General features: G+C 41.8%; 1 protein-coding gene across 2 annotated transcripts; it reads right to left on the bottom strand.

The window, feature by feature from the left end:
• Positions 1–3,636: 3,636 nt before the first annotated feature.
• Positions 3,637–21,385, bottom strand: LOC106605838 (leucine-rich repeat-containing protein 73). Of its 2 annotated transcripts, none has more exons than XM_014201815.2 (6): positions 20,294–21,385; positions 19,786–19,946; positions 19,196–19,330; positions 12,426–12,526; positions 4,453–4,651; positions 3,637–4,052 (listed from the first exon to the last, which is right to left on the bottom strand). In XM_014201815.2, the coding sequence occupies exons 1-6, from the start codon at positions 20,563–20,565 to the stop codon at positions 3,982–3,984; spliced, it is 939 nt and encodes a 312-aa protein (XP_014057290.1). In that variant the 5' UTR covers positions 20,566–21,385; the 3' UTR covers positions 3,637–3,981. The 2 variants fall into 2 exon arrangements, with proteins under 2 accessions (XP_014057290.1, XP_014057297.1); XM_014201822.2 differs by having other exon boundaries at positions 19,196–19,318; positions 20,294–21,377.
• Between the last annotated feature and the right edge of the window lie 4,100 nt (positions 21,386–25,485).

Here is a 25,485-nt window from a genome sequence, read left to right as displayed (position 1 = left end):
GGCCCCCAAATCCACACGGTTCACGTCACTCCACCCTCACACTTTTTAAACCTCTTTTTCTTTTGCTTGCAGTCTTCTTATTGGTCTTTTTCATTAGTATAAATGAAGTGTTAATAGCCCATAATTAAGAGTTGTAACAACCCTTTACTAAATTATTCATGTTTTATTACCCTCAGAAATAGGTCTCTAATACTTCAAAAGGAGGAGAGTCATGGTCTTCAACATGGACATGGGCTCATCAGATGTGCTGTAGACAAGGTTTCGTGCAAAAACGGAAATGGGAAAAAAAAGAGGGAATTAAATGTGCAGGCTCTAATGTACTAAGCGGTATAAATAGGCCTTTATATCTGGTCTCCTGCAACTTTAATGACTTCTCTTTCATGAATATAATTGAACACATCTCTGCTGACGCGTCGCTTCTTTGATCCAAGGTCGCCTTCCCAAGATGCTCCACTCGTGGAGCTTTTTAAATTTAGTCTGAGAAATGTTGAAAAATGTCAGCTTCGTCACTCCTTTTATCTGATACGGTGGAATAAACACACTGGTCATGACGGTAATCCCTCTGTGACGGTGACCTTTAACAGGTAGCTAGCGCAGTTATTTTCACTATATAGGTTTTAGTCTGAGCAGGATTTAAACAGCAAGCCAGTTGGTTCACAGGAGCCTTGTCTCCATTGTGACAGTATTGAGACAGCGTCAGGGGTTTATTGGAAATATTGATGATCTGCAAGAATATTTGAACAACTGGAGTGTAAAGTATTACATTACACAATTAGAAAACCCTGGCTCTACATATGAATACAGAGACGGGGTTTACTGTGTAATATCCCACACAGACGGCGTAATCATACAATCTGAGCTTGATGACAAAGCCAGTCCCTGCACAAGGGCGGTGTCATTGCAATGAGATGGTTCAGGAATACTAATAAAGATGCTGTCACTGTCTTCTCACGTCAATATATGCCTCCATTGTTTGTTATTTACATCTTATGTCTACATGTATGGTGTTGAGTCATTGAATTCTCCCATTGACATGAATGAAATGCATGTTATATGCCAGGGCTGCCCCAACCCTCTTCCTGGGGATCTACTGTCCTGTAGGTTCAGTCAACCCTAATTTAGCATATCTGATTCAGCTAGTTAAGGTCTGGTTGAGCAGCTAATTAGTAGAATCAGGTGTGTTAAATTAGGGTTGGACTGAAAACCCACAGGATGGTAGATCTCCAGGAAGAGGGTTGGGCAGCCCTGTTACATGCCTAATTCAGCACTTAATTTTATTTGGCTGCAGGTGAATTTTTAAGTATATGAAATGATGTATCCAGTGTTTGTGTGATTGTGCTTAATGGGGATAAATACTGGTATACCTATAACTCTTCTGAGTCTAGGAGACACTGCAGTCTGTGGTACCTGATGTATGCCATTGCGAGGAGACTGTTGTAGGGTCCCAAGTCCAGACTCGCCCAACCCTGAATCCAGTTCAGTTGCTGGGTTCATTCACACAAACCATGTCTACCAGTCTTGCATAGAGTTAAGTGGCAATCTGATTATTCTCTCATACTGAGAAAAGTGGGCTCCGTTATGTTTTTCTTTGGTTGCATATTCATCACACTCCCGATGCAGTGTCTGTTCTTTCATGGCTTTGTAGATTTCCTTTCTTTTGTATGTAAGCGGGCTAAAAATGTTCTCCCTGTTAAAAAAATGACTTCAAAGACAATATTATACACAAGACTGTTAAACCTGTACTAATTTTATTTTCTGAATTTGTAAACTGATGTATATTTTAAAACAAATAAAATATTTTAAACTTTACTTTTGTGGTCTGGTTATGTAAGGGGGATGTAGCCAACATTTTTACTTTCAACGATATGACGTGCCACTTTTCCCTTGTAAGAGTAGAATTCTTATTCAAGGGTGCCCCCTACTGATAACTGTCATCATGGACTTGCAATTGAGGAACACTTTCAAAATGTTAGTCAAGTTGGAGGTTGAGGTTTCCCCTCCAATGATTTAACTGATATGAATACAAACATAAAAACCAAAAGACTTGACCCTCTTGTGATATGTGTGAATGATTTAGACGTTATTTGGTAGACACTTACCTTTGGTAAACACTCAAAAGGTTCTCACCGAATGGTAAAACCTAGGTGATTAGAGCTGCATCGAAAGAATACGATCTGGTTTCAGCTCAAATTCAATTTCCATGGCTGAAATGATGCTTTCATTGTCTGAGAAAGGGGACAGCGATGGAACAAGGAACCCTAATCTAATGAAATGCCTGTATTAGACAGGAGATTCTTCACGTCACAGAGGCATCTGATTGCATAGCATTCAATCTTTGCCAGTATTGCGGCTATCATGTTTGGCATGGTCCAGCAGTGAAACAGCCTGCCTCCCTGTGGGCATTCTGTCCTCCTCTCTATAGGAATCTCTTTGTGTGGCGTCCAATGATGTTGACTGCAAGAAGGTCAACAATCTGCTCATGAACAATACGTCTGTACGTAGCCTACTTACAGCTGCTGTCAGTCCATCACATTGATATGATAACATTGAAACTAATGGCTGTGTCCTTGATGACAGGTGTTGGGCCCTCGGAGCACATGTCCAGCGAGGGGTTGCGTATAGTGATACACTGGAAAACAGGCTTCTGTTTGTCCTGATCACTTAGCAACTTGGGAAATTGATCCGAGATGTCCATTAATTATGGATATGTTTCCACTCATTATTTAGCTGTCCTGGCCGCTGTCCTACGGGAACGGAGTACTCTTTATTTATGCTACCAAACATCAGAAACCTGCCTCACTGGATTACTCAGATCAGTGATAGACAAGTGTCCTTGGGAATTGATTACCAACCAAACTGAATGTGAGTTGTGGAGAGTGATTGATTTATGCTTACATGAGAATGCGCTGTTCCGCAATGTGCATCGAAATGAATGGCCTCTAATTCCCGCTCTCTATTTTTCTTTCATGCAGTGATTCTGTGTCTTCCAAGCCTTCATGCCTTAACCTTGACGTGTTGTACCCTCCGTCCAAAACATCACAAAGAAAACAGATGCGTTTAATATATCAATGCTAATACTCTCCTATAGAATGTCATAATAACGTCACCAAACACACTGGAGAGAGACAGTAAGATGTATTGATGTGAAGGTTTTGCAAGAAACCTCGATAGAATATCATAACTAACGTAACGATATGGGCCAGGCTAGAAACACATGTAGGCACAAGGGGCTCAAACAAAGGGATTTAATGGGCATAATGGCTGTCCTAGTAAGCACCCCTTTGGCTGAGGGCTGTGGGGATGATGAGGATGGGGTCAATGTATCACAACACTGCTGCATTGTCATGGTGTGATTTACCATAGGCTCTCATGCTCGTTGCATTCAAGTCCGATGTTCTGTATGTGACATTTAAGTGCTGATCCCAGAAACATCCTGTGGCTATTGAATATCAAAACCGTGTTCATATGAGGCATTAGTATGGCATTCAGTGGAGAGAAATGGCCATTTAGGTCCAAGGAAAAACTGTTTTCAGTGAGCTACTGTTCAGTGCTATACAGGAATTGTCATGCCAATATGTTACTTGCATTCATAAGTAGGCTATTCCAATCAAGAAATAACATGAGAATCCAAATGTCTTTAAGAAGATGTAAACAGATTTATTCTGACATCACATCAGACCATCACAACGATCCTATCTAGTCGATCTATCAAAGCATACAGACTTTCATTGCTTACATAAACCTTTAAATAGGAACTATAGACTGTACATGTTTAAAATAAATAATTCCCTATAAGACACTTGGTGTGTGTGTGTGTGTGTGTTAAGGATTTTGTGACTGCTCCCAAACGTATTCTGTTGCTACAGGTCATGCAAAAAGTGTGATTGATTGCACACTACCAGGTGATACTGCAACTCTATTACGTACAGATTAGCAGGAAAAAAGAAGGTAAAAAAACAAAAAGGTAGGAAGGCTGTGGAATCACATCTCAGTCTCAGCCAGTAGGCTCTCACCTAGACCTGACGTCAGCAGGACCATCTGGGGGTGGGAGTCTGCAAAGGGCAGAGACAACGGAAACAAGTTTAGGACTTCTACAACTCTACAACTAGCCTGGTTGCTAGCTCTGTTAGTGCTTTAGCCAACTCCTTTGTCCTTGTAAGGGATGACAACGAGCAAGTTGGCCAAAGCACACACAGATCTGACCACGCCTCATTCTTAAGCAAATGGGTTAGGTTGTTCCCCCCCCCAATTCTACAGATTGATCGAGTCATAATTTTGAGGTCATCACCTACACCGATGTTTCAGGTTTACAGACGCTTATTATACAAAATTATTTATTTATAAATCTGCAATACTCCAGAACAGAGCGCCCCAGTGGAACTGTCCTGTCTAGAATATGACTAAGATGGGGCAGGGAAGGATAGCATTTTGGTTGGCCAGGTCAGCCCTTACTGCTGTGGGGGATCCAAGCGGTTTTCTCCCTGGTGGGGTTGGCAGCGCTGCCTCGTGCCTCGCCCTCCTTGTCGTCCTCCTCCTCTCCCTCGGAGAGCAGGTCTGAGATCTGCTGCTGCAGCTCGGGGCTGATGGCGTTCTCAGCCAGGACCAGCACGCGCAGACAGGTGGGGTAGTTCTCCACCATTTCGAGGAAGACCTGAAGGTACAGGGGAGGGAGATTCTGTCATGAAGCACAGACGGGCTACAGTAGGGGTTGATAAGAAAACTTGATGGGTTTGTAGGTGTAGGTAGCTCTGCTTGCCAGTGGGGATTGGTATTCCAGGTTATGAACTTACATTTAAGTGGTTTGTTTTTCTTGAATTACTTCAGCATGTAACAAGTCACTTCAATCCAGTGAAGTGCGGTGGCGAGGTAAACACTGGCTATTATCAAATCAAGATTTACTCACAAATAAACCTTGATGAAGCCCATGTTCACTATACAACGGAGCTCCAACAACCAGTGGCATAGGCTATTAACCCGAAATTGACAAACAATTTTCACCAATGTAGCCAAAATAAGAGAGCGATAGCCTCCGATGGCGGCATATTGCATATCATCTGACAAAATGACACACTGCTCAACTCAGCCATACAGTACATCGATGTAGCATCCACAGTTACAACTTGATAGGTGGCCAGTGGCGACACGGCATGCAGGGCAGGTACGTGTTATTTTGGTATTAATACATGTCACATATCAGTTTGCAAACAATGTAAAAATTAAGCCACATACAAACATGGTCTCTTTTTTGCTTTCTTGAGTAATGCAGCTCCAAAATGCAGGTGTTTCAGCCTAGCTCAGTGCTTTCTGTGGTGGTGGAGCAGCCAGCGGAAAATACAGAGCGTAGGGGTTGGTAATGTTCTCTAGTTGCGCCTTGATTGGCTCAGTGTTCTGTCACTCATGGGGAGACTACGTCACCGTAAAATCTACGGGTAGAGGTAAAGAATTCAAGCCCCTTGGGTGCTAGCATTGAGTGACTTTAGAAGTGGCCATCCAAGAAGGCTCAAGGTCATTGGCCACAGATAACGTGATGACGTAATTTTATATCTACATTAGCTTTGATTGGACTGATCATGTCAACATCATACTTGCAAATTCTTAGCTAGCAAGCTAGAAGTAATCATTATGAATCAAGTCGACAATCTACTGGCAAATCCTTTTCAATCCTTGTCATATGAAGAGAAATTATGAATAGAAATTATAGATAAAACGTATCGGTGCTCATCGGCCATTGGACATGAACATTACAAAAGAAGTTGAAAATTCAACAAGGAGTGGTTTGGAAGGAATCAGTGGCTAACTGCAAGCAATCACTAGCCTGCTATTCAGTGGAGTGGGTGTTTTTAAAAGTCTGGGTTTAAGGGTCTCTTAAAAGGATAAACATTCAACACCATGTGACAGAAAAGGTTGAATACATTGGCCATGCTGTCAATCCAGCATGACTTCTGCCGTGTTCAAAACAACTGGAAACTAAGGAAATGTGAAATCTCTGACTTCAGTGAGTTCAAGACAACTGGAAACTCGAGCTCTGACTGGGGAAAATACATTTTGAACAGTCATCTAACTCGGAATTCCAAGTCGGGAACTCGGGCCTCTTTCTAGAGCTCCGACATGAAGATCACTGACGCCATGATTCAACCTTGTTTTTTTCAGTTCCCAGTTGTCTTGAAAGCAACAAAAATCCAGAGAATGCCAGACTTCGATGACAGAATTAGCCCATGAAGGACCGCCGCGCCACAAGTGAGCACAGCATAACAAGTTGAGTCCAAAAATGTATTGTATGCTGCTGCATAATGGTATAATATGCCAGGGAAATATGTATACTGTAGCTAAGAAAGTAATACTAAGTGTATGTTGTGTAGTACGCTGTTAGTAGCCCATGTGCCTCACCCTAATAATAGGGTCCCTTTCCCCCTCATAACTTAGCCTACTGATCTGACTTGGTGGTGCACATGTAACTTATAGCCTGTTTTAAACATTGAATATTGTAATAGCTTTCATTGTCTGCTTATATAACCCCTTTATTTATCCTACAGTTCTGACTTGGTGAAAGGGAGAATACTGTAAGAATGGCCCATGTTATGAATTCTATTGCTGTACATTTCAAAAGGGCTGAACAAATAGTTATATTGACTACGTCCGTCCTAGCTCGCTCATTGTCTTAATTGAAAATGACGGATTGCCTCTTATCTGCTAGTCGTCCCTTTATGCCATATCAAATCGGTCACATCCACATGGTTAGCAGATGTTATTCCGAGTGCAGCGAAATGCTTGTGCCATAGCTTGTACATATCAATTGTCAGAAATCATATTTGTTTAAACAAGATAGCCATATCAGCTATGTTTTAAAAAAGGCAGTAAATGAGGCTGAATGTACTGTTTTGCTGCCAGAAAAGGCTCCGCTGATAGCCAGGTGTAGCAGTGGTAAGGATTCACTCCATGGTGCTGAAAAGAAAGCTCTGCTGTTGGGACAGCTTTATGTAGGCCCTAACAGTTTGTGGGCACCGTTTGTCACCGTTATAGAGCAACTAATGTATTGTTTAGTGTTGTGTAGTGGTTTTGCTGACCTGCATCCCACAAAATACCAGTCTCAACGTCAACAGTGAAGCGGCAACTCCGGGATGCTGGCCTTATAGGCAGAGTTGCAAAGAAAAAGCCATATCTCAGAATGGCCAATAAAAGATGGGCAAAAAAACAGACACTATCCAGAGGAACTCTGCCTAGAAGACCAGCATCCCGGATTCGCCTCGTTAGGACTGGTGCGGTTGCGGGTACTATTTAATGAAGCTGCCAGTTGAGGACTTGTGAGGTGTCTGTTTCTCAAACTAGACACTAATGTAGTTGTCCTCTTGCTCAGTTATGCACCGGGGCCTCCCACTCCTCTTTCTATTCTGGTTAGATCCAGTTTGCTCTGTTCTGTGAAGTACAGTGGCTTGCGAAAGTATTCATCCCCCTTGGCATTTTTCCTATTTTGTTGCCTTACAACCTGGAATTAAAATAGATTTTTGGGGGGTTTGTATCATTTGATTTACACAACATGCCTACCACTTTGAAGATGCAAAATATTTTTAATTGCGAAACAATACTTTATAGAGCCACCTGTTGCAGCAATTACAGCTGCATGTCTCTTGGGGTATGCCTCTATAAGCGTGACACATCTAGCCACTGGGATTTTTGCCCATTCTTCAAGGCAAAACTGCTCCAGTTCCTTCAAGTTGGATGGGTTCTGCTGGTGTACAGCAATCTTTAAGTCATACTACAGATTCTCAATTGGATTGAGGTCTGGGCTTTGACTAGGCCTTTCCAAGACATTTAAATGTTTCCCCTTAAACCACTCAAGTGTTTCTTTAGCAGTATGCTTAGGGTCATTGTCCTGCTGGAAGGTGAACCTCCATCTCAGTCTCAAATCTCTGGAAGACTGAAACAGGTTTCCCTCAAGAATTTCTCTGTATTTAGCGCCATCCATCATTCCTTCAATTCTGACCAGTTTCTCAGTCCCTGACGATTAAAAACATCCCCACATCATGATGCTGCCACCACCTTGCTTCACTGTGGGGATGTTGTTCTCAGGGTGATGAGCGGTGTTGGGTTTGTGCCAGACACATTCCTTGATGGCCAAAAAGCTACATTTTAGTCTCATTTGAGCAGAGTACCTTCTTCCATGTTTGAGGAGTCTCCCACATGCCTTTTGGCGAACACCAAACGTGTTTGCTTATTTTCTTCTTTGAGCAATGGCTTTTTTTCTGGCCACTCTTCCGTAAAGCCCAGCTCTGTGGAGTTTATGGCTTAAAGTGGTCCTATGGACACATACTCCAATCTCCGCTGTGGAGCTTTGCAGCTCCTTCAGGTTTATCTTTGGTCTCTTTGTTGCCTCTCTGATTAATGCCCTCCTTGCCTGGTCTGAGTTTTGATGGGCGGCCCTCTCTTGGAAGGGTTGTTGTGGTCCCATATTCTTTCCATTTTATAATATAGGATTTAATGGTGCTCCGTGGGATGCTCAAAGTTTTGGATATTTTTTATAACCCAACCCTGATCTGTACTTCTCCACAACTTTGTCCCTGACCTGTTTTGAGAGCTCCCTGGTCTTCATAGTGCTGCTTGCTTGGTGGTGCCCCTTGCTTAGTGGTGTTGCAGACTCTGGGGCCTTTCAGTATAGGTATATATATATTGAGATCATGTGAAACTTAGATTGCACAGGGGTGAACTTTATTTAACTAATTATGGGACTTCTGTAGGTAATTGGTTGCACCAGCTCTTATTTAGGGGCTTCATAGCAAATGGGGTGAATACATATGCACACACTTTTCCGTTTTGAATTTTTTGAAACATGTTGTGTATGTCCATTACATGAAATCCTAATAAAAATTACATTTAAATTACAGGTTGTAATGCAACAAAATAGGAAAAACGCCAAGGGGATGAATACTTTTGCAAGGCACTGTACACAGCGTTGTACGAGATCTTCAGTTTCTTGGCAATTTCTCACATGGAATAGCCTTCATTTCTCAGAACAAGAATAGACTGACGAGTTTCAGAAGAAAGTTATTTGTTTCTGGCCATTTTGAGCCTGTAATCGAACACACAAATGCTGATGCTCCAGATACTCAACTAGTGTAAAGAAGGCCAGTTTTATTGCTTCTTTAAATCAGTACAACAGTTTTCAGCTGTGTTAACATAATTGCGAAAGGGTTTTCTAATGATCAATTAGCCTTTTAAAATGATAAACTTGGATTAGCTAACACAACGTACCATTGGAACACAGGAGTGATGGTTGCTGATAATGGGCCTCTGTACACCTATGTAGATATTCCATAAAAAATCTGCCGTTTCCAGCTACAATAGTCATTTACAACATTAACAATGTCTACACTGTATTTCTGATCAATTTCATGTTATTTTAATGGACAAAAAAAAATGTGCTTTTCTTTCAAAAACAAGGCCATTTCTAAGTGACCCCAAACTTTTGAACGGTAGTGTATATATAATAAGGTTCTAACAAAATGTTCTTAACAATCGAAATGGCTGAAAAATGCAGTTCTAAACGTAAACATTTTTTTATAATCAAAACAATTTTAGCTTGATAAATGAAATGCATTGTACATTTTGTAACTTTTTTTTCATTTAGCAGAAGCTCTTATCTGTAGCGACCTATAGAAGGCGCAATTAGGGTTAAGTACTTTGCTCAAGGGCACATTGGCAGATTTTTTTCACCCAGTCGGCTCGGGAATTCTAACCAGCAACCTATTGGTTACTGGCCCAACACTCTTAACCACTAGCCTACCAGACGCAAAGAGATGTCTATTTTAATGATTCAACAGTAACCTAACCCACAAATTGCAAAGGAAAATGCATTTTGGCCTACCTTTACTAATAAAGTATGTCCATTAGTCTGGTGAACCTCTCAGTGACAGCATTGTAGAAGTCACAGCAGACTCATCCCCATTCCATTTTCACACTGACACAAAAAGTAATTCCCATTCCCATTATCCACAATGCAAAAGTAAATGTCTCAGATGTGTAAAAGCCTGGGTAAAAAGTATTAATTGGTAATGACTTTTCAGATAAGTGGACAGTCCAGTACTCACTGGTTGCCTGTCATGTCACGTTTTGTCACTAGAGCTCCTGAATGCTGCCTCTGTCTGGTCTTAACTTTCATTATAGTTGACGTTCCACTCTTCGAATCCTCCAAACCGTGTGTTCAGGTTGTTTTTGATAGCTAGCTAGCTAGCTTGGTTCAGTTCAAGGGATGCAAGCGCCCAACTTTGTAGACACGCACAAATGTGCACAGCATACGCTTTTCACACACCAACAGCGTTCTAGCATTTCGGTACACCAGAACTACATTCATTTCCAATGAAACGCTGCGTTTGCCTTGCAGCATTGCGTTGCGGAGGCAGGGCGTTCGGTGTGGTGCATACGTTGGATTTTTCGAACGTATGCGTCAAACTGTATGCATAGACGGCTTGGCAGAAATGGTAGCAGAAGGTGAATGTTGAACTTTTGTTGCACACATATCCAGATGATGCTGCGTACTATTTTGCGCGATGAAGCTGTCGGTGTGATCAAGGCGTTAGGCGATACCCACACAACATGTTAAGGCAATACGCATGCGCAAAATATGAAATCAGCTCAATGCAACGAATTGTGCTTCAAACACACTGAGTGTCATTGCGCAAAATAGTATGCAGCATCATCTGGACCACACCGAAAACACTGCAACTGCCTCTGCAACGCTGCAAGGCAAACGCAGTGTTTCATTGGAAATGAATGCAATTCTGGTGTACCAAAATGCCATAACGCTGTCGGTGTGTTCCAAGCGTTAAGCTACTTCAAGCTAGGCAAAGCAGTATGCTGACCCTATCCATTAACAGTGACTGGAGTCAGGAACGCCTGTGGCATAAACTATTTGAATGGCTGGAAAGGAAGGCATGAATACCCTGGCGCCTTTCCTCAGATTTTGAGTATAAAAACCACCAGAATCATTGAGAAAATCATTAGATAACAAAAAAAGAATGATCATATTTTTATATAATTGTATTTTTCATTTGGCTTTTCATTGGGTGGCAGGTAGCCTAGTGGTCAAGATCGAATCCCCGAGCTGACAAGGTAAACATATTTCGTTCTGCCCCTGAACAAGGCAGTTAACCCACTGTTCCTAGGCCGTCATTGAAAATAAGAATTTGTTCTTAACTGACTTGCCTAGTTAAATTAAGGAAAGAAAAAAATAAAATAAAAATGTTTTATTAGATTATCACAGAGTAAGCACTGCCTGCCCTGCCTACCCTGCCTGCCCGTCACTGCTTCAATGTCAATACGTATATGTATTTATTTGCTCGGATACACAGATTTACAGTATCTGTCTAAAAAGCTGTGTACAAATGTTTTTTTCTTATTGTGGATTACATGTAAAGCCAGTCTCTTTATAATCAGCTAGCTTTAAACTGGAGAGGGACTAGCTAGAAAATGAATTAAACGTTTTGAAATGGATAAGTTGTCCTTAAGGGTACTTGCTATCCGAGATCCTTGGGATTTCCCTACACCATTGAAGTTGAAACGTAAAATGGTTAAGGATAGGGTTTAGGGTAGGGACGTCCCAAAGATTCCAGATAGCACTAACCGTACGTAAGCCTTGAGCACTTTTCAATAGGCAGTGAACAGGCCACAGCTGGCAAAGTGCTTTGTGGGAGAAGAGTATCTTCCCACAGCTGGTAATAAGCACATCTTCACTGCAAATGAGAGTCAGGGTTATGGGTCAATAACAGTGAGAATGTGAGAGGGAGACATGGGGCAAATCTTGATTGCATACTCCTCACGTCCTCTCTCCTTCTCCAAACCCATTGGAGGAGCAGGTTGGAGGGGAGGGACATCTGGCTTTCTCATCTAATGGGCTTCATCTCCTAAGAAAGTGGACTGACTTCAAAATTAGACCATCATAAGAAGAGGTCTCTGCTATGACGACTGTTCAGTTGGGTGATTTGATATGCAGCGGCCTCAATTAGTGGATGTAACTCACAGTTAAATCTACAAAATAAGTGGGATGGCAAAATGTTTACATTCACATTAAAGGTCATTTTTTAAAGGGATTGTAAGAGGGTAGGTAAAAAGCTAACTGCTTAACATATCTGAAAATAAATGAAAGTCCATCAAAAACGATATCTTTTAACTGATGATTGGCATGAGTATTGCTGGAAATTGGCACCACATTTAAGGGTCATTGAACATTAATTAGGTAGTGAGGAACGTAAACCAGATCATTTATAGTGAAGGGAAAAAAAGAAGAAGAGTGTAACTCCCCCAATAGAATGAGTTTTAAGTCATAATGAAACTACATCAGATTTCTTCTCACTGTCTTTGGAAATGTTCTTCCACACACTCTGTGGTGCTGATGACGTTGCTCTGGTGGTGGTGATGTTGATGATGTTACAGACCTGTGCTGACTGATTTGTGAGTCCTGTTCCCTCCAGATCCAACACCTCCAGAGTTCTGCTGGACGCCACAGCCACTGCTAGCATACCTGCAATCTGGTCCCCTGGAACCCCAACACAACCAAAACATGAGTGAGTTCAGAAGGTGAGTCTGTCAATTGAGCATTACAGAAAGCTGATTGATGTGTTTGTTGTCATTGACCCTGAACGACAGATTTGGACCGGACACAGATTAGTAATTGCATAATCAGTTAATTCATTCCTAAAGCATGAAGCTGATAAAGTATACACAATTTTTCGGCTTTCACCTTCATCAGGCATATGCACATCATTTCAACATGATACCTATTGTAGCAACCATAACTCAACACCTAGCGACCTCATGAAGGGGTTTGGATATCTTGGCGTAATGGCTAAGGTGTTGGGTTGACAGTAGCTAGAGCCGGGTTCGAGTCCCGTATTCCCGTACATTGGTGTCAGAAGTGGGATGGTTTCGATTAGTTTATTAGGATACCCATGCACATGCAGCAGCTACTCTTCCTGGGGTCCACATAAAACACAAAAATACATGATAAAGTACAGAACAGTAATAGACAAGAACAACATAAGATATTACATTAAATTCAAAATAAAAACATTGGCTCAAACGCATTAAGGAAGGAAATTACACAAATTAACAAGGCTCACCTTTTAATTGAAATGCATTCCAGGTGACTACATCATGAAGCTGGTTGAGAGAATGCCAAGAGTGTGCAAAGCTGTCATCAAGGTAAAGGGTTGATACTTTGAAGAATCTCAAATATGAATATATATTTTGATTTGTTTTTACACTTTTTTTTGTTACTACATGATTCCATATGTGTTATTTAATAGTTTTGATGTCTTCAGTATTATTCTACAATGTAGAAAATAGTCAAAATAAAGACAAGCCCTTGACTGAGTAGGTGTATCCAAACTTTTGACTGGTACTGTAAATATTAGGATGAGCAATGTCGGAGTGGCATTGACTAAAATACAGTATATACCAATGAAATTATTCACTTTATATATATATATATATATATATATATATATATATATATATATATATATATATATATATATATATATATATATAGAGAGAGAGAGAGAGAGAGATAGATATAGATATAGATAGAGGAGCGGCGCTACGATAAAATGTGTTTTTAATCGGTTTTATTTAAGCTAAACTTGCTTTTTGCCTGAGTACCCTCTGGTGGCAGACCATTCCAGGATGACATGGCTCTCTATACATAACTGAGTAACGCATTAAATATGTTTTTGGTTTTGGTACCATAAAGAAACCCATAGTGGCATGTCTGGTGAGGTATGCACAGTTGAAGTCAGAAGTTTACATACACTTAGGATGGAGTCATTCAAACTCGTTTTTCAACCACTCCACAAATGTCTTGTTAACAATCTATCTCATTGTAGAGTTAGTTAGGACATCTACTTTCTGCATGACACAAGTAATTTTTCCAACAATTGTTTACAGGCAGATTATTTCACTTATAATTCACTGTATCACAATTCCAGTGGATCAGAAGTTGACCTACACAAAGTTGACTGTGCCTTTAAACAGCTTGGAAAATTCCCAAACATTATGTCATGGCTTTAGAAGCGTCTGATAGGCTAATAGACATAATTTGAGTCAATTGGAGGTGTACCTGTGGATGTATTTCAAGGCCTATCTTCAAACTCAGTGCCTCTTTGCTTGACATCATGGGAAAATCAAAAGAAATCAGCCAAGACCTCAGAAAATAAATTGTAAACCTCCACAAGTCTGGTTCAACCTTGGGAGCAATTTCCAAACGCCTGAAGGTACCACGTTCATCTGTACAAACAATAGTACGCAAGTATAAACACCACGGGACCACGCAGCCATCATACCGCTCAGGAAGGAGATGCGTTCTGTCTCCTAGAGATGAACGTACAGTCGTGGCCAAAAGTTTTGAATGACACAAATATTAATTTTCACAAAGTCTGCTGCCTCAGTTTGTATGATGGCAATTTGCATATACTCCAGAATGTTATGAAGAGTGATCAGATGAATTGCAATTAATTGCAAAGTCCCTCTTTGCCATGCAAATGAACTGAATCCCCCAAAAACTTTTCCACTGCATTTCAGCCCCGCCACAAAAGGACCAGCTGACATCATGTCAGTGATTCTCTCGTTAGCACAGGTGCGAGTGTTGACGAAGACAAGGCTGGAGATCACTCTGTCATGCTGATTGAGTTCGAATAACAGACTGGAAGCTTCAAAAGGAGGGTGGTGCTTGGAATCATTGTTCTTCCTCTGTCAACCATGGTTACCTGCAAGGAAACACGTGCCGTCATCTTTGCTTTGCACAAAAAGGGCTTCACAGGCAAGGATATTGCTGCCAGTAAGATTGCACCTAAATCAACCATTTATCAGATCATCAAGAACTTCAAGGAGAGCGGTACAATTGTTGTGAAGAGGGCTTCAGGGCACCCAAGAAAGTCCAGCAAGCGCCAGGACCGTCTCCTAAAGTTGTTTCAGCTGCGGGATCGGGGCACAACCAGTACAAAGCTTGCTCAGGAATGGCAGCAACTGAGCACGCACAGTGAGGCGAAGACTTTTGGAGGATGGCCTGGTGTCAAGAAGGCCAGCAAAAGAAGCCACTTCTCTCCAGGAAAAACATCAGGGACGGACTGATATTCTGCAAAAGGTACAGGGAGAGGACTGGGGTAAAATCATTTTCTCTGATGAACACCCTTTCCGATTGTTTGGGGCATCCGAAAAAAAGCTTGTCTGGAGAAGACAAGGTGAGCGCTACCATCAGTCCTGTGTCATGCCAACAGTAAAGCATCCTGAGACCATTCATGTGTGGGGTTGCTTCTCAGCCAAGGGAGTGGGCTCACTCACAATTTTGCCTAAGAACACAGCCATGAATAAAGCATGGTACCAACACATCCTCCGAGAGCAACTTCTCCCAACCATCCAGGAACAGTTTGGTGACGAACAATGCCTTTTCCAGCATGATGGAGCACCTTGCCATAAGGCAAAAGTGATAACTAAGTGGCTCGGGGAACAAAACATCAATATTTTGGGTCCATGGCCAGGAAACTCCCCAGACCTTAATCCCATTGAGAACTTGTGGTCAATCCTCAAGAGGCGGGTGGACAAACAAAACCCCACAAATTCTGACAAACTCCATGCATTGATTATGCAAGAATGGGCTGCCATCAGTCAGGATGTGGCCCAGAAGTTAATTGACAGCATGCCAGGGCGGATTGCACAGATCTTTAAAAAGAAGGGTCAACACTGCAAATATTGACTCTTTGCATCAACTTCATGTAATTGTCAATAAAAGCCTTTGACACATGAAATGCTTGTAATTACACTTCAGTATTCCATAGTAACATCTGACGAAAATATTTAAAGACACTGAAGCAGCAAACTTAGTGGAAATTAACATTTGTGTCATTCTCAAAACTTTTGGCCACGACTCTACTTTGGTGCGAAAAGTGCAAATCAATCCCAGAACAACAGCAAAGGACCTTCTGAAGATGCTGGAGGAAACGGGTACAAAAGTATCTATATCCACAGTAAAAACGAGTCCTATATCGACATAACCTGAAAGGCCGCTCAGCAAAGAAGAAGCCACTGCTCCAAAACCGCCATAAAAAAAGCCAGACTTCGGTTTGCAACTGCACATGTGGACAAAGATCGTACTTTTTGGAGAAATGTCCTCTAGTCTGATGAAACAAAAATAGAACTGTTTGGCCATAATGACCATTGTTATGTTTGGAGGAAAAAAGGGGAGGCTTGCAAGCCAAAGAACACCATCGCAAACATGAAGCACTGGGGAGGCAGCATCATGTTGTGGGGGTGCTTTGCTGCAGGAGGGACTGGTGCACTTCATAAAATAGATGGCATCATGAGGATGGAAAATTATGTGGATATATTGAAGCAACATCTCAAGACATCAGTTAGGAAGTTAAAGCTTGGTCTTAAATGGGTCTTCCAAATGGACAATGACCCCAAGCATACTTCCAAAGTTGTGGCAAAATGGCTTAAGGACAACAAAGTCAAGGTATTGGAGTGGCCATCACAAAGCCCTGACCTCAACCCTATAGAAAATGTATAGGCACAACTGAAAAAGCATGTGCGAGCAAGGAGGCCTACCAACCTGACTCAGTTACACCAGCTCTGTCAGGAGGAATGGGCCAAAATTCACCCAACTTATTGTGGGAAGCTTGTGGAAGGCTACCTGAAACGTTTTACCCAAGTTAAACAACGTAAAGGCAATGCTACCAAATACTAATTGAGTGTATGCAAACTTCTGACCCACTGGGAATGTGATGATATAAATAAAAGCTGAAATAAATCATTCTCTCTACTATTATTCTGACATTTCACATTCTTAAAATAAAGTGGTGATCCTAACTGATGTAAGACAGGGAATCTTTACTAGAATGAAATGTCAGGAATTGTGAAAAACTGAGTTTAAATGTATTTGGCTAAGGTGTATGTAAACTTCCAATTTCAAATGTAAATCTGTTTGAAGTGTATGCAAATAGATTATACAAGTGGTTAGGCATTTTCAACACAAAATGTTTCTTAAAAAGACTAATAGAAGTAGTACATTTCTCCTAAACCATGAAAGAATATCATGCATGTTGATGTTAGTTGTGTGTGTGTAGTTAACGGCAAGGCGTGCTGCTTTGTTTTGAGCCAGCTGAAGCTTTGCTAGGTCTTTCTTTGTGGCACTTGACCATATTACCAGCAGAAGCGTTGCGTGGGTAAAATCACTGGGTAAGCCAAGCCAGTAAAAAAAGCTATTTTACAACCTTTGTTGTAATAATTGTGTTGTTCGCTCTATAACCCATTCGTTCATCCACCACCGTGATATACAATAAGGCAGTGACAACAAAAAGAAAACAGTCACACAGTGACAAAACCGGAGAGAAACATCTGTCCGGTGAAGTCCACAAAGCAAATATTTAATTGAACAAACAGTTTATCACCTGCAGCATGGTCAAGCATGTTAATGTTTGACAGTTTACTAATCAACTACTGATTTAGAACCACAGATTTACAGCAAGACAGCACAAAGACAACAGGAGCACTGCCTCCATTATTCCAGCACCATTTAAACGTCATCAAATCAGCAAGGCTATAAATGTTTAGTTTAATACACTGAAAACATAACTTTTTTATTTTATTTTCAAGTTGGATAAACACTCCAAACAGCCTAACCGACCGTTCAGAGGCCTCCACATGGTCCTAAAGCACACCATTGCCTCATTTTGTATCACATTTCAATGATAAAACTGGGGGGGACAAAAATGTAATTTCAGAATTTTGGGGGGACATGTCCCCCCGTCCCCAGTGAAAGTTGCGCCCCTGCCAAAAACGATTTAGTCCAATCAATGTTGCTAAATATCATGTGGCTGTCCATGCTAATGATTTCCGTCTGTGTGTGCACGAGCAAGTATAACAAAAAACGTTGACACCAACTTGTAGTCTAGTTGAACGCTCTCTTTCATGTTGGCATGGTTCTGTCATACAGTACACTTTCAGTTTGTGTTGTCATAGGCTGCCGAGCTACAATGCTTGCTAGCCAAACTTCCTCTCATGGGCAACAAAGTCCAAATCCCCATTTCCATCCATGGCTAAGGAAAGGGACGATTTAGCGAGCTAGCTACTGCAGGACATCAACACATACAGAACCTCTCCCCATCTTCGTCAATATGACTTGACAATGATACTGACCATCCTATGTTACTCCTAGGAGTTCAGCTTCTTCAACGTGTTCAATGGTCACATCCTTTGTGCACAATTCCAGTTGAGGTTTAGCTCCAAGAGAATGTTTTGAACCAAATACTATGCTTTTGGTTTTAGATACATTTAAGATCAGTTTATTACAATATATCAAATGGTGCCCGTGAGGGACTCGGTATAGAAAATAGTAGGGACACGCTCTCCCGAAGAAAGGGGGTAGTGTAACCACCTTAACCCAACACCTAGCGACATCGTAGAGGGATTCGGATCTCATGGCTTAACAGCTAAGGTGTTGGGTTGACTGTAGCCGAACTCGGGTTTGAGTCCGGGTTGGGGCTACCCCCCAGTCATTAGGAATGTCATTGCCAACCCATATTTCAGCTGGATGAAATGGAATCTGAACGTTTAATCCTGCATACGTGCCCCAAAATGACCATAGACGTATAATTCTGTATCAAGTGTACCCTCTAAAATTCAATCTAAACTTAACTGGGGACAACATGACTGCGTTCACACAGGCAGCCCAATTCTGATTTGTTTCCCACTAATTGGTCTTTTGACCAATCAAATCAGAATGGGGCTTCCTTTGTAAACACTATGTTCCTAAAATGACCTCCGTTCTTATTTCTCTGTAGTGCAAGCAGCCAGGGGTTGTCATGGAGACACACCTGAATAAATCAAATTAAAAATGGTAATCAGGAGGCAACTGGCCCAGAAAATGGACGTCTTTGGTATCTCAGGAGTGTTTCACCTCTGAAAAGGTCCCATTACACATAATGACACAAAAGTTATTTTTTTCCAATACTTGAAGTTCACAAAAGTTCATATTGATTATCCAAAGTTAACTGAGATGCAAATCTTTTCATGGCAACACTTGTGGTTGAGTGTAATATTCCTTTAAAAAAATGTAATAAGAATCTGATTCCTTTTAAGCCGATTCCATATTAAGAAACTCACCGATAGGAAGTACAGTAATTGGTTTTGTGTCCTGGTGATTGGTTCTTACCCAGGGGGTTGTAGTCCAGGTTGAGGACTCGGAGCTGGGAGCTGTGGGCCACAGCGATGGCCAGGCGGGCCCATCCCTTGGTTGTGATGCTGGGGTTCGCACTAAGAGTCAGCTCTCTAAGCCCTGTGGGACAGGCTGTCCATCACCATCAAATGACCATCAACTAAGTATAGGCAGAGCCGCATATAACCATATATTATATGTATTATACTCCATTATCGTGTAACTTGAGTCTAATTGTTAACACAACGTTTAACACATAATGCCTTCATAAAATCCTTTATAAGGCCTATATAGATGCTTCAGAAATCACTCATAAGCAAATGTCAGGATACATAAAGGACGGCAAAAGATCATCGTGACGGATCTACATCGTGTTCAATAACAACTTTATGAATGTTCTATGAACCCTTTATGAGTTGTACATTTGTCTGGACTGTATTTTCTATAATCCAAAAATGTGTTTCCCCACACACGCACTTGGAGAGGACTTCTACACTAGCCTATTGTTTCCAACCACTGTACCCCAGCAGGCCAGGTTCAGAGTCTGACAGCCCAGTAACAGTGAGAGCAGTGTGGAGTGGCTGTACCTGATTTGGCCCCATCCGGAGGCAGCATGGCACAGATGAGCCGCAGGGCCTCGTCCCCCAGCATACAGTCGCCCAGGTCCAGAGACACCAGTGAAGGGTGAGTGGACAATGCAGTGTTGAGTGTGACCAATCCTGCATCTAAGAGGGGGCTTCCATGGAGACTGTGGCATATGAGAGATGGGAGGAGAGAGAAATGCAGAATATCAGTCAATACAACAGTTCCAATGAAGACCATCCAATTAATTCACCATTCAATCTGGATAAAGCATCATCAAATTGACATCAACTTGAGTTCCTGCTCATGTGCATAATCATGGTAATTGGGGTCAGGTCCCCCATATAAATGCCTTGGAGAACTTTTACTGGATCACAAATTGAGGGACCCATACTGACTACAGTATGGGTCCCTCAGTTAATAGACTACAGTAGCCATATCAACCACTAACATCAACCAATCAATCAGTCAGACCGACACACCTTATTCATTGTGATCTACTAGGCTACTTACAAAAGGGTCTGGATCGATCTGTTGGTTTTGAGTGCATCTGCGAGATGCTTGGTTCGGTTGATGGTGGAGACCACACCGAGGTTCATGTTGAGTTGCGCCAGTGAGTGGGACTCCGCCACACCGCGACACACCCGTCCAAAGTCTCGGTCCGAAAGCTGACATCCCCTGATGGACAGAAGCCTCACACTGTTCTCTTTCAGGCTGTCACAAATATCCTTGATCTCAGCTCCCGACAGCGTCTCTCCCGTTATTTGAATAGAACCTGGTAGCATTTTGGTAAACGTGTCTACTAGGCTACATCACATTCAAGGTTTGTGCCCAGCTAAGAAATACGTGCATTTTAAGCATTGGCATACAATTATCATTAGTCGGTAGCCTGTTAAATGACATCTCAAAGTTAATATGCTATTGTTTAGGATATACGATATGTACCCCACATCTGCAAGGCTCTCAGTGTTGCAGCTGGTTTAATTGAGCATTTCTTATTAGGCTATGGATAGGGGAAAAGCACGCAAGGTGGGTTTTCTGAAGTTAAATCGATCATAAACCACATGCGCCGTTTCAAGCCCTGACATCATAACCTACTGCTACACAATGTAGCTAAATCCTTAGCGATTCTTCTTCTGTACCCCGCAGGCCAAGGATTGATATAATCGTCGATACATATTAGACACGTTCATATAAAAATGTCATGTGCCGTTTTCCAGGTCCTCACGCATAACAAACGGTTCGCGTTCCTGTCATGTTTAGAGCTTCGGTTTATAACGCTGAAGCGAAGGCGATCGTTTGTTCGCCACGGTTTCAGTTATCGGTTATGGACACGCTTCTCGATGTCATTAGAAACGGCATTGCAATAAGTCCTTTTGACTGTCACATGTTGTTCTCAATTAGCTTACTATACTAATGCAGTCTTCCTCATTCAGGGCGCGTGCGCGCACCCTCCTCCCCGAAGCGTCTTTGTGGCTGCAGTGACCTCGGGAAATATTGCAGGGCTGAGCAAATGTTTCTCCAGAAGGAAAAATGCAAGTCGAGGGCAAAGATGGCCGTGTTTTCAATACAGTATGGCTATTGCTATTGATCACGTGCAGTGCTGGTCTGCCCTGCCCAAATACATCACCTGGCTGTCTATACCATAGCCCTTGGTCTTTACATTGGATTTCCTCAAATTAGTGCATAATGTAACATGATCACCAAATAGATAGGCATGTTATACAACTTTTCCCAATAAAAAAAGTTTTGAAATATTACCAGAATTATTACACTACATTGTGTTTATACTTTAGCAGTAAAAGTATCTCAATAGGCCTATAATAAACTCTCATGAGAACCGTAACCTTGCCCATTGCCCTGTTCTCTGGGTCAAACACACAATGGCCCCTTAAATAATATATATTCAATGGATTACTGAATAAGCAAAGCCTGCTCTACCTCATTGATAATCACCAAGGTTGAGGTTGTGGAAACTGAGTATTGAGACCCTCCCGCTGTGCCCATCTCATGTCTCCTTGCAGAGCCACATCCCACAGCTCCCCTAGTGAGAGGAGAGTGAAAACAGAGAACTACTAATGGAGGGCTATGCTGTGTCCAAGTCTCCATTGTTCAATGTTGGAAATACTTCCACCTTGCCATCACCCATTTATTTATACATTCTACAGTCAAACACAGAATTTAATTTCTCCACTGACAGAGTACAAGGACAGGGCAGTGTTTAAGTCCTTTCATCAAGTTTGCAGACGACACAACAGTAGTAAGCCTGATTAACAACAATGAGGAAAATAACCTCTCCCTCAACGTCAACAAAACAAAGGAGCTGTTCGTGGACTTCAGGAAACAGCAGAAGGAGCACCCCGCTATCCACATCGACGGGACCGCAGTGGAGAAGGTGAAAGCTTCAAGTTCCTCGGCGTACATATCACTGACAATCTCAAATGGTCCACCCACACAGATAGTGTGTTGAAGAAGGTGCAATAGCACCTCTTCAACCTCCGAAGGCTGAAGAAATGTGGCTTGGCCCGTAAGACCCTCAAACTTTTACAAATGCACAATCAAGAGCATCCTGTCTGGCTGTATAACCGCCCGGTATTGCAACTGCACCGCCTGCAACCGCAGGGCTCTCCAGAGGGTGGTGCGGTCTGCCCAACGCATCACCAGTGCCACACTGCCTGCCCTCCAGGACACCTACAGCACCCGATGTCACAGGAAGGACAAAAAGATCATCAAGGACATCAACCATCCAAGCCACGGCCAGTACATGTGCATCAAAGCTGGGACCGAGAGACTGAAAAACAGCTTCTATCTCAAGGCCATCAGACTGTTAAATAGCCATCACTAGCCGGCTACCACCCATTTACTCAACCCTGCACCTTAGAGACTGCTGCCCTTTGTACATAGACATGCGATCATTGGTCACTTTAATAATGTTTACATATTGCTTTACTCATTTCATATACTGTATTTTAGTCAATGCCACGCCGACATTGCTCGTCCTAATATTTACAGTACCAGTCTAAACTATTTTACTATTTTCTACATTGTAGAATAATAATGAAGACATCAAAACTATAAAATAACACATATGGAATCATGTAGTAACCAAAAAAGAGATAATCTGTTCACTTACTCTGCGACTCACAAAGACATGGCGATTGGAACCAAAAATCTCAGATTTGGACTCATCAGACCAAAGGACAGATTTCCACCGGTCTAATGTCCATTGCTCATGTTTCTTAGTCCAAACAAGTCTCTTCTTCTTATTGGTGTCCTTTAGTATTGGTTTCTTTGCAGCAATTTGACCAAGAAGGCCTGATTCACGGAGTCTCCTCTGAACAGTTGATGTTGAGACGTGTCTATTGCTTAAACTCTGTGAAGCATTTATTTGGGCTGCGATTTCTGAGGCTGGTAACTCTAATGAACTTATCCTCTGCAGCAGAGGTCACTCTGGGGCTGCGGTCCAAACACGACACACCCTCTCCCCTCAGCCCTCAAATTAAGTGGACACTTCTGATGACGTATCATGACGTCTAACGAGTATACACTTGCAGGGCAAGTGTATGCCCGGAAATTGGTCATTCGTTCATCCCGCGATGACTGTGTTTTCAGCTAACGGTATCTTGTGGGTGCTTTATATGATTGCATGTCTATTTAAATTAAATATATAATTATTAATATACACCTACTGTATGACAGCGAGCAAATGAATTAGCTAACTAACGTTAGCCTGTCTTGCTGGAACTTCTGAAGATGGAAAATGTTTTATTTTTATACTTTCCAAAAGCTAACCAAACAAAATCATTATTATCCGTATTTTTACGAGACGTGTTTGTGCCGTCATGTGTATAAGTGGCACAATTTCTAACTTATTTACATTTGTTTTTACTTACACTTATATTGTATGTATGTTGACTCCATATTGACGTTGAGGTTTTAAGTTTTGGCAGACTTTTCTTAGCGGATGTACAATCATCGCAAATTGAATTATGGGGCGTTTCAGGCCCCGAAGTGAACATAATTGTACACTCACAAACTCCATTAAAACGAGAGCTGAGGGGCTTACGTTGCAAACTTCCCTTGCTTGGCTAATCATTTTGACTGGCGACAAATATGGCCGTGGGGATTCCCCCAAGGGCATAAGGCGAGAGTATGTGGAGGAGGGTGTTTCTTTTATGAGTTTGAAACGCAGCCTGGGTCTTCATTTCCTGTGGCGGTCCTCGTGAGAGCCAGTTTCATCAAAGCACTTGATGGTTTTTTGCAACTGCACTTGAAGAAACTTCAAGTTCTTGACATTTTCCAGATTGACTGACCTTCATGTCTTAAAGTAATGATGGACTGTCATTTCTCTTTGCTTATTTGAGCTGTTCTTGCCATAATATGGACTTGGTCTTTTACCAAATAGGGCTATCTTCTGTATACGACCTCTACCTTGTCACAACACAACTGATTGGCTCAAACACATTAAGAAGGAAATACATTCCAAAAATGTACTTTTAACAAGGCACACCTGTTCATTGAAATGCATTCCAGGAGACTACCTCACCTGGAATGAGTGTGCAAAGCTGTCATCAAGGTGGCTAGTTTGAAGAATCTCAAATATGTAAAATATATTTTGATTAGTTTAACACTTTTTTGGTTACTACATGATTCCATGTGTTATTTCATAGGTTTGATGTCTTCACTATTATTCTACAATGGATAAAATAGCAAAAATAAAGAAAAACCCTTGAATGAATAGGTGTGTCCAAACTTTTGACTGGTACTGTATATATTTCTTAATTCCATTATTTTACTTTTAGATTTGTGTATTGTTAGATACTACTGCACTGTTGGAGCTAGGAACACAAGCATTTCGCTACACCCGCAATAACATCTGCTAAATATGTGTATGTGACCAATAACATTTGATTTGATTTATTCAAATGAGAGGTGTTGTGGTCTGACATTGACCCCCTTGTGACCAATAGCTAGTTAATCTGAACATTGGGCTCGGAGTGATTTGGCAGGACATTGTCCCCACACTCACACTTCTGCTCTCCTCCTTGCTCCAGGCACTGTGCCAGCACTCCTTGTTAGGCATCTAAAACGTTTGGCCATCAGAAGAACCTGCTCTTCTGATAAGCATCTAAATCATTCTTCATGAAGGCCACGATTTTGCCATCCACCATGCTCTCATGTAGAGCTGTGAGTGAGAACTTCATGACTGAAAGATGCCACGTGTCCCTGAAGAACTGCTTTAGGGTCAGCTGGATAATGGAGAGGGTTGGATATCAGGCTGAACTGTAATCTTCTTGAAGAAGGCTATTTCTCTACTGACTGGAACAAATACTGGCCAGTCCACATTGGTGTTTGATAGCCACTGCAGTTTGCACTCTGTTGCATTCTTCTCTTGCTCATCTCCATGGTGAACCTGAGATTTGACCTGTGCTTGTCTATACAGGTAACAATCTCTCCAAGAAATCAGTTCTTCATACAAAATTCTCCACAGCTGATCAGCCACTATCTACGTGGCTCTCCCAGGAGAGACATATTGCCTACTCTATAGTAACCATTATACTATTAAAACTTGAAACTATCCATCCACCATACCGAAACATACTTTAAGGTAACAGCTCTCACTGTTACCCCTAGTGGCCGGTTTCCTCATCTCCCGACGTCCTCAGACATGGCCGGACATCAAATATCGACTTGCATCACGGGTG

Source organism: Salmo salar, chromosome ssa01 (genome assembly GCF_905237065.1).
Source record: "Salmo salar chromosome ssa01, Ssal_v3.1, whole genome shotgun sequence".
NCBI lineage: Eukaryota > Metazoa > Chordata > Actinopteri > Salmoniformes > Salmonidae > Salmo > Salmo salar.
The sequence above is the reverse complement of the archived record's forward strand: the minus strand, read 5'-3'. Positions and strand labels throughout refer to the sequence as shown.

What these genes read in the sequence shown, in the direction of transcription:
- LOC106605838 (XM_014201815.2), bottom strand. Translation starts at nt 20,565, where the DNA reads ATGCTACCAGGTTCTATTCAAATAACGGGAGAGACGCTGTCGGGAGCT. An exon ending in AGATCGATCCAGACCCTTTT is followed by an intron (nt 19,947 to 20,293) that starts GTAAGTAGCCTA and finishes CATATGCCACAG; the next exon opens with TCTCCATGGAAGCCCCCTCT. An exon ending in CGCTTGGATCCCCCACAGCA is followed by an intron (nt 4,053 to 4,452) that starts GTAAGGGCTGAC and finishes TGCCCTTTGCAG; the next exon opens with ACTCCCACCCCCAGATGGTC.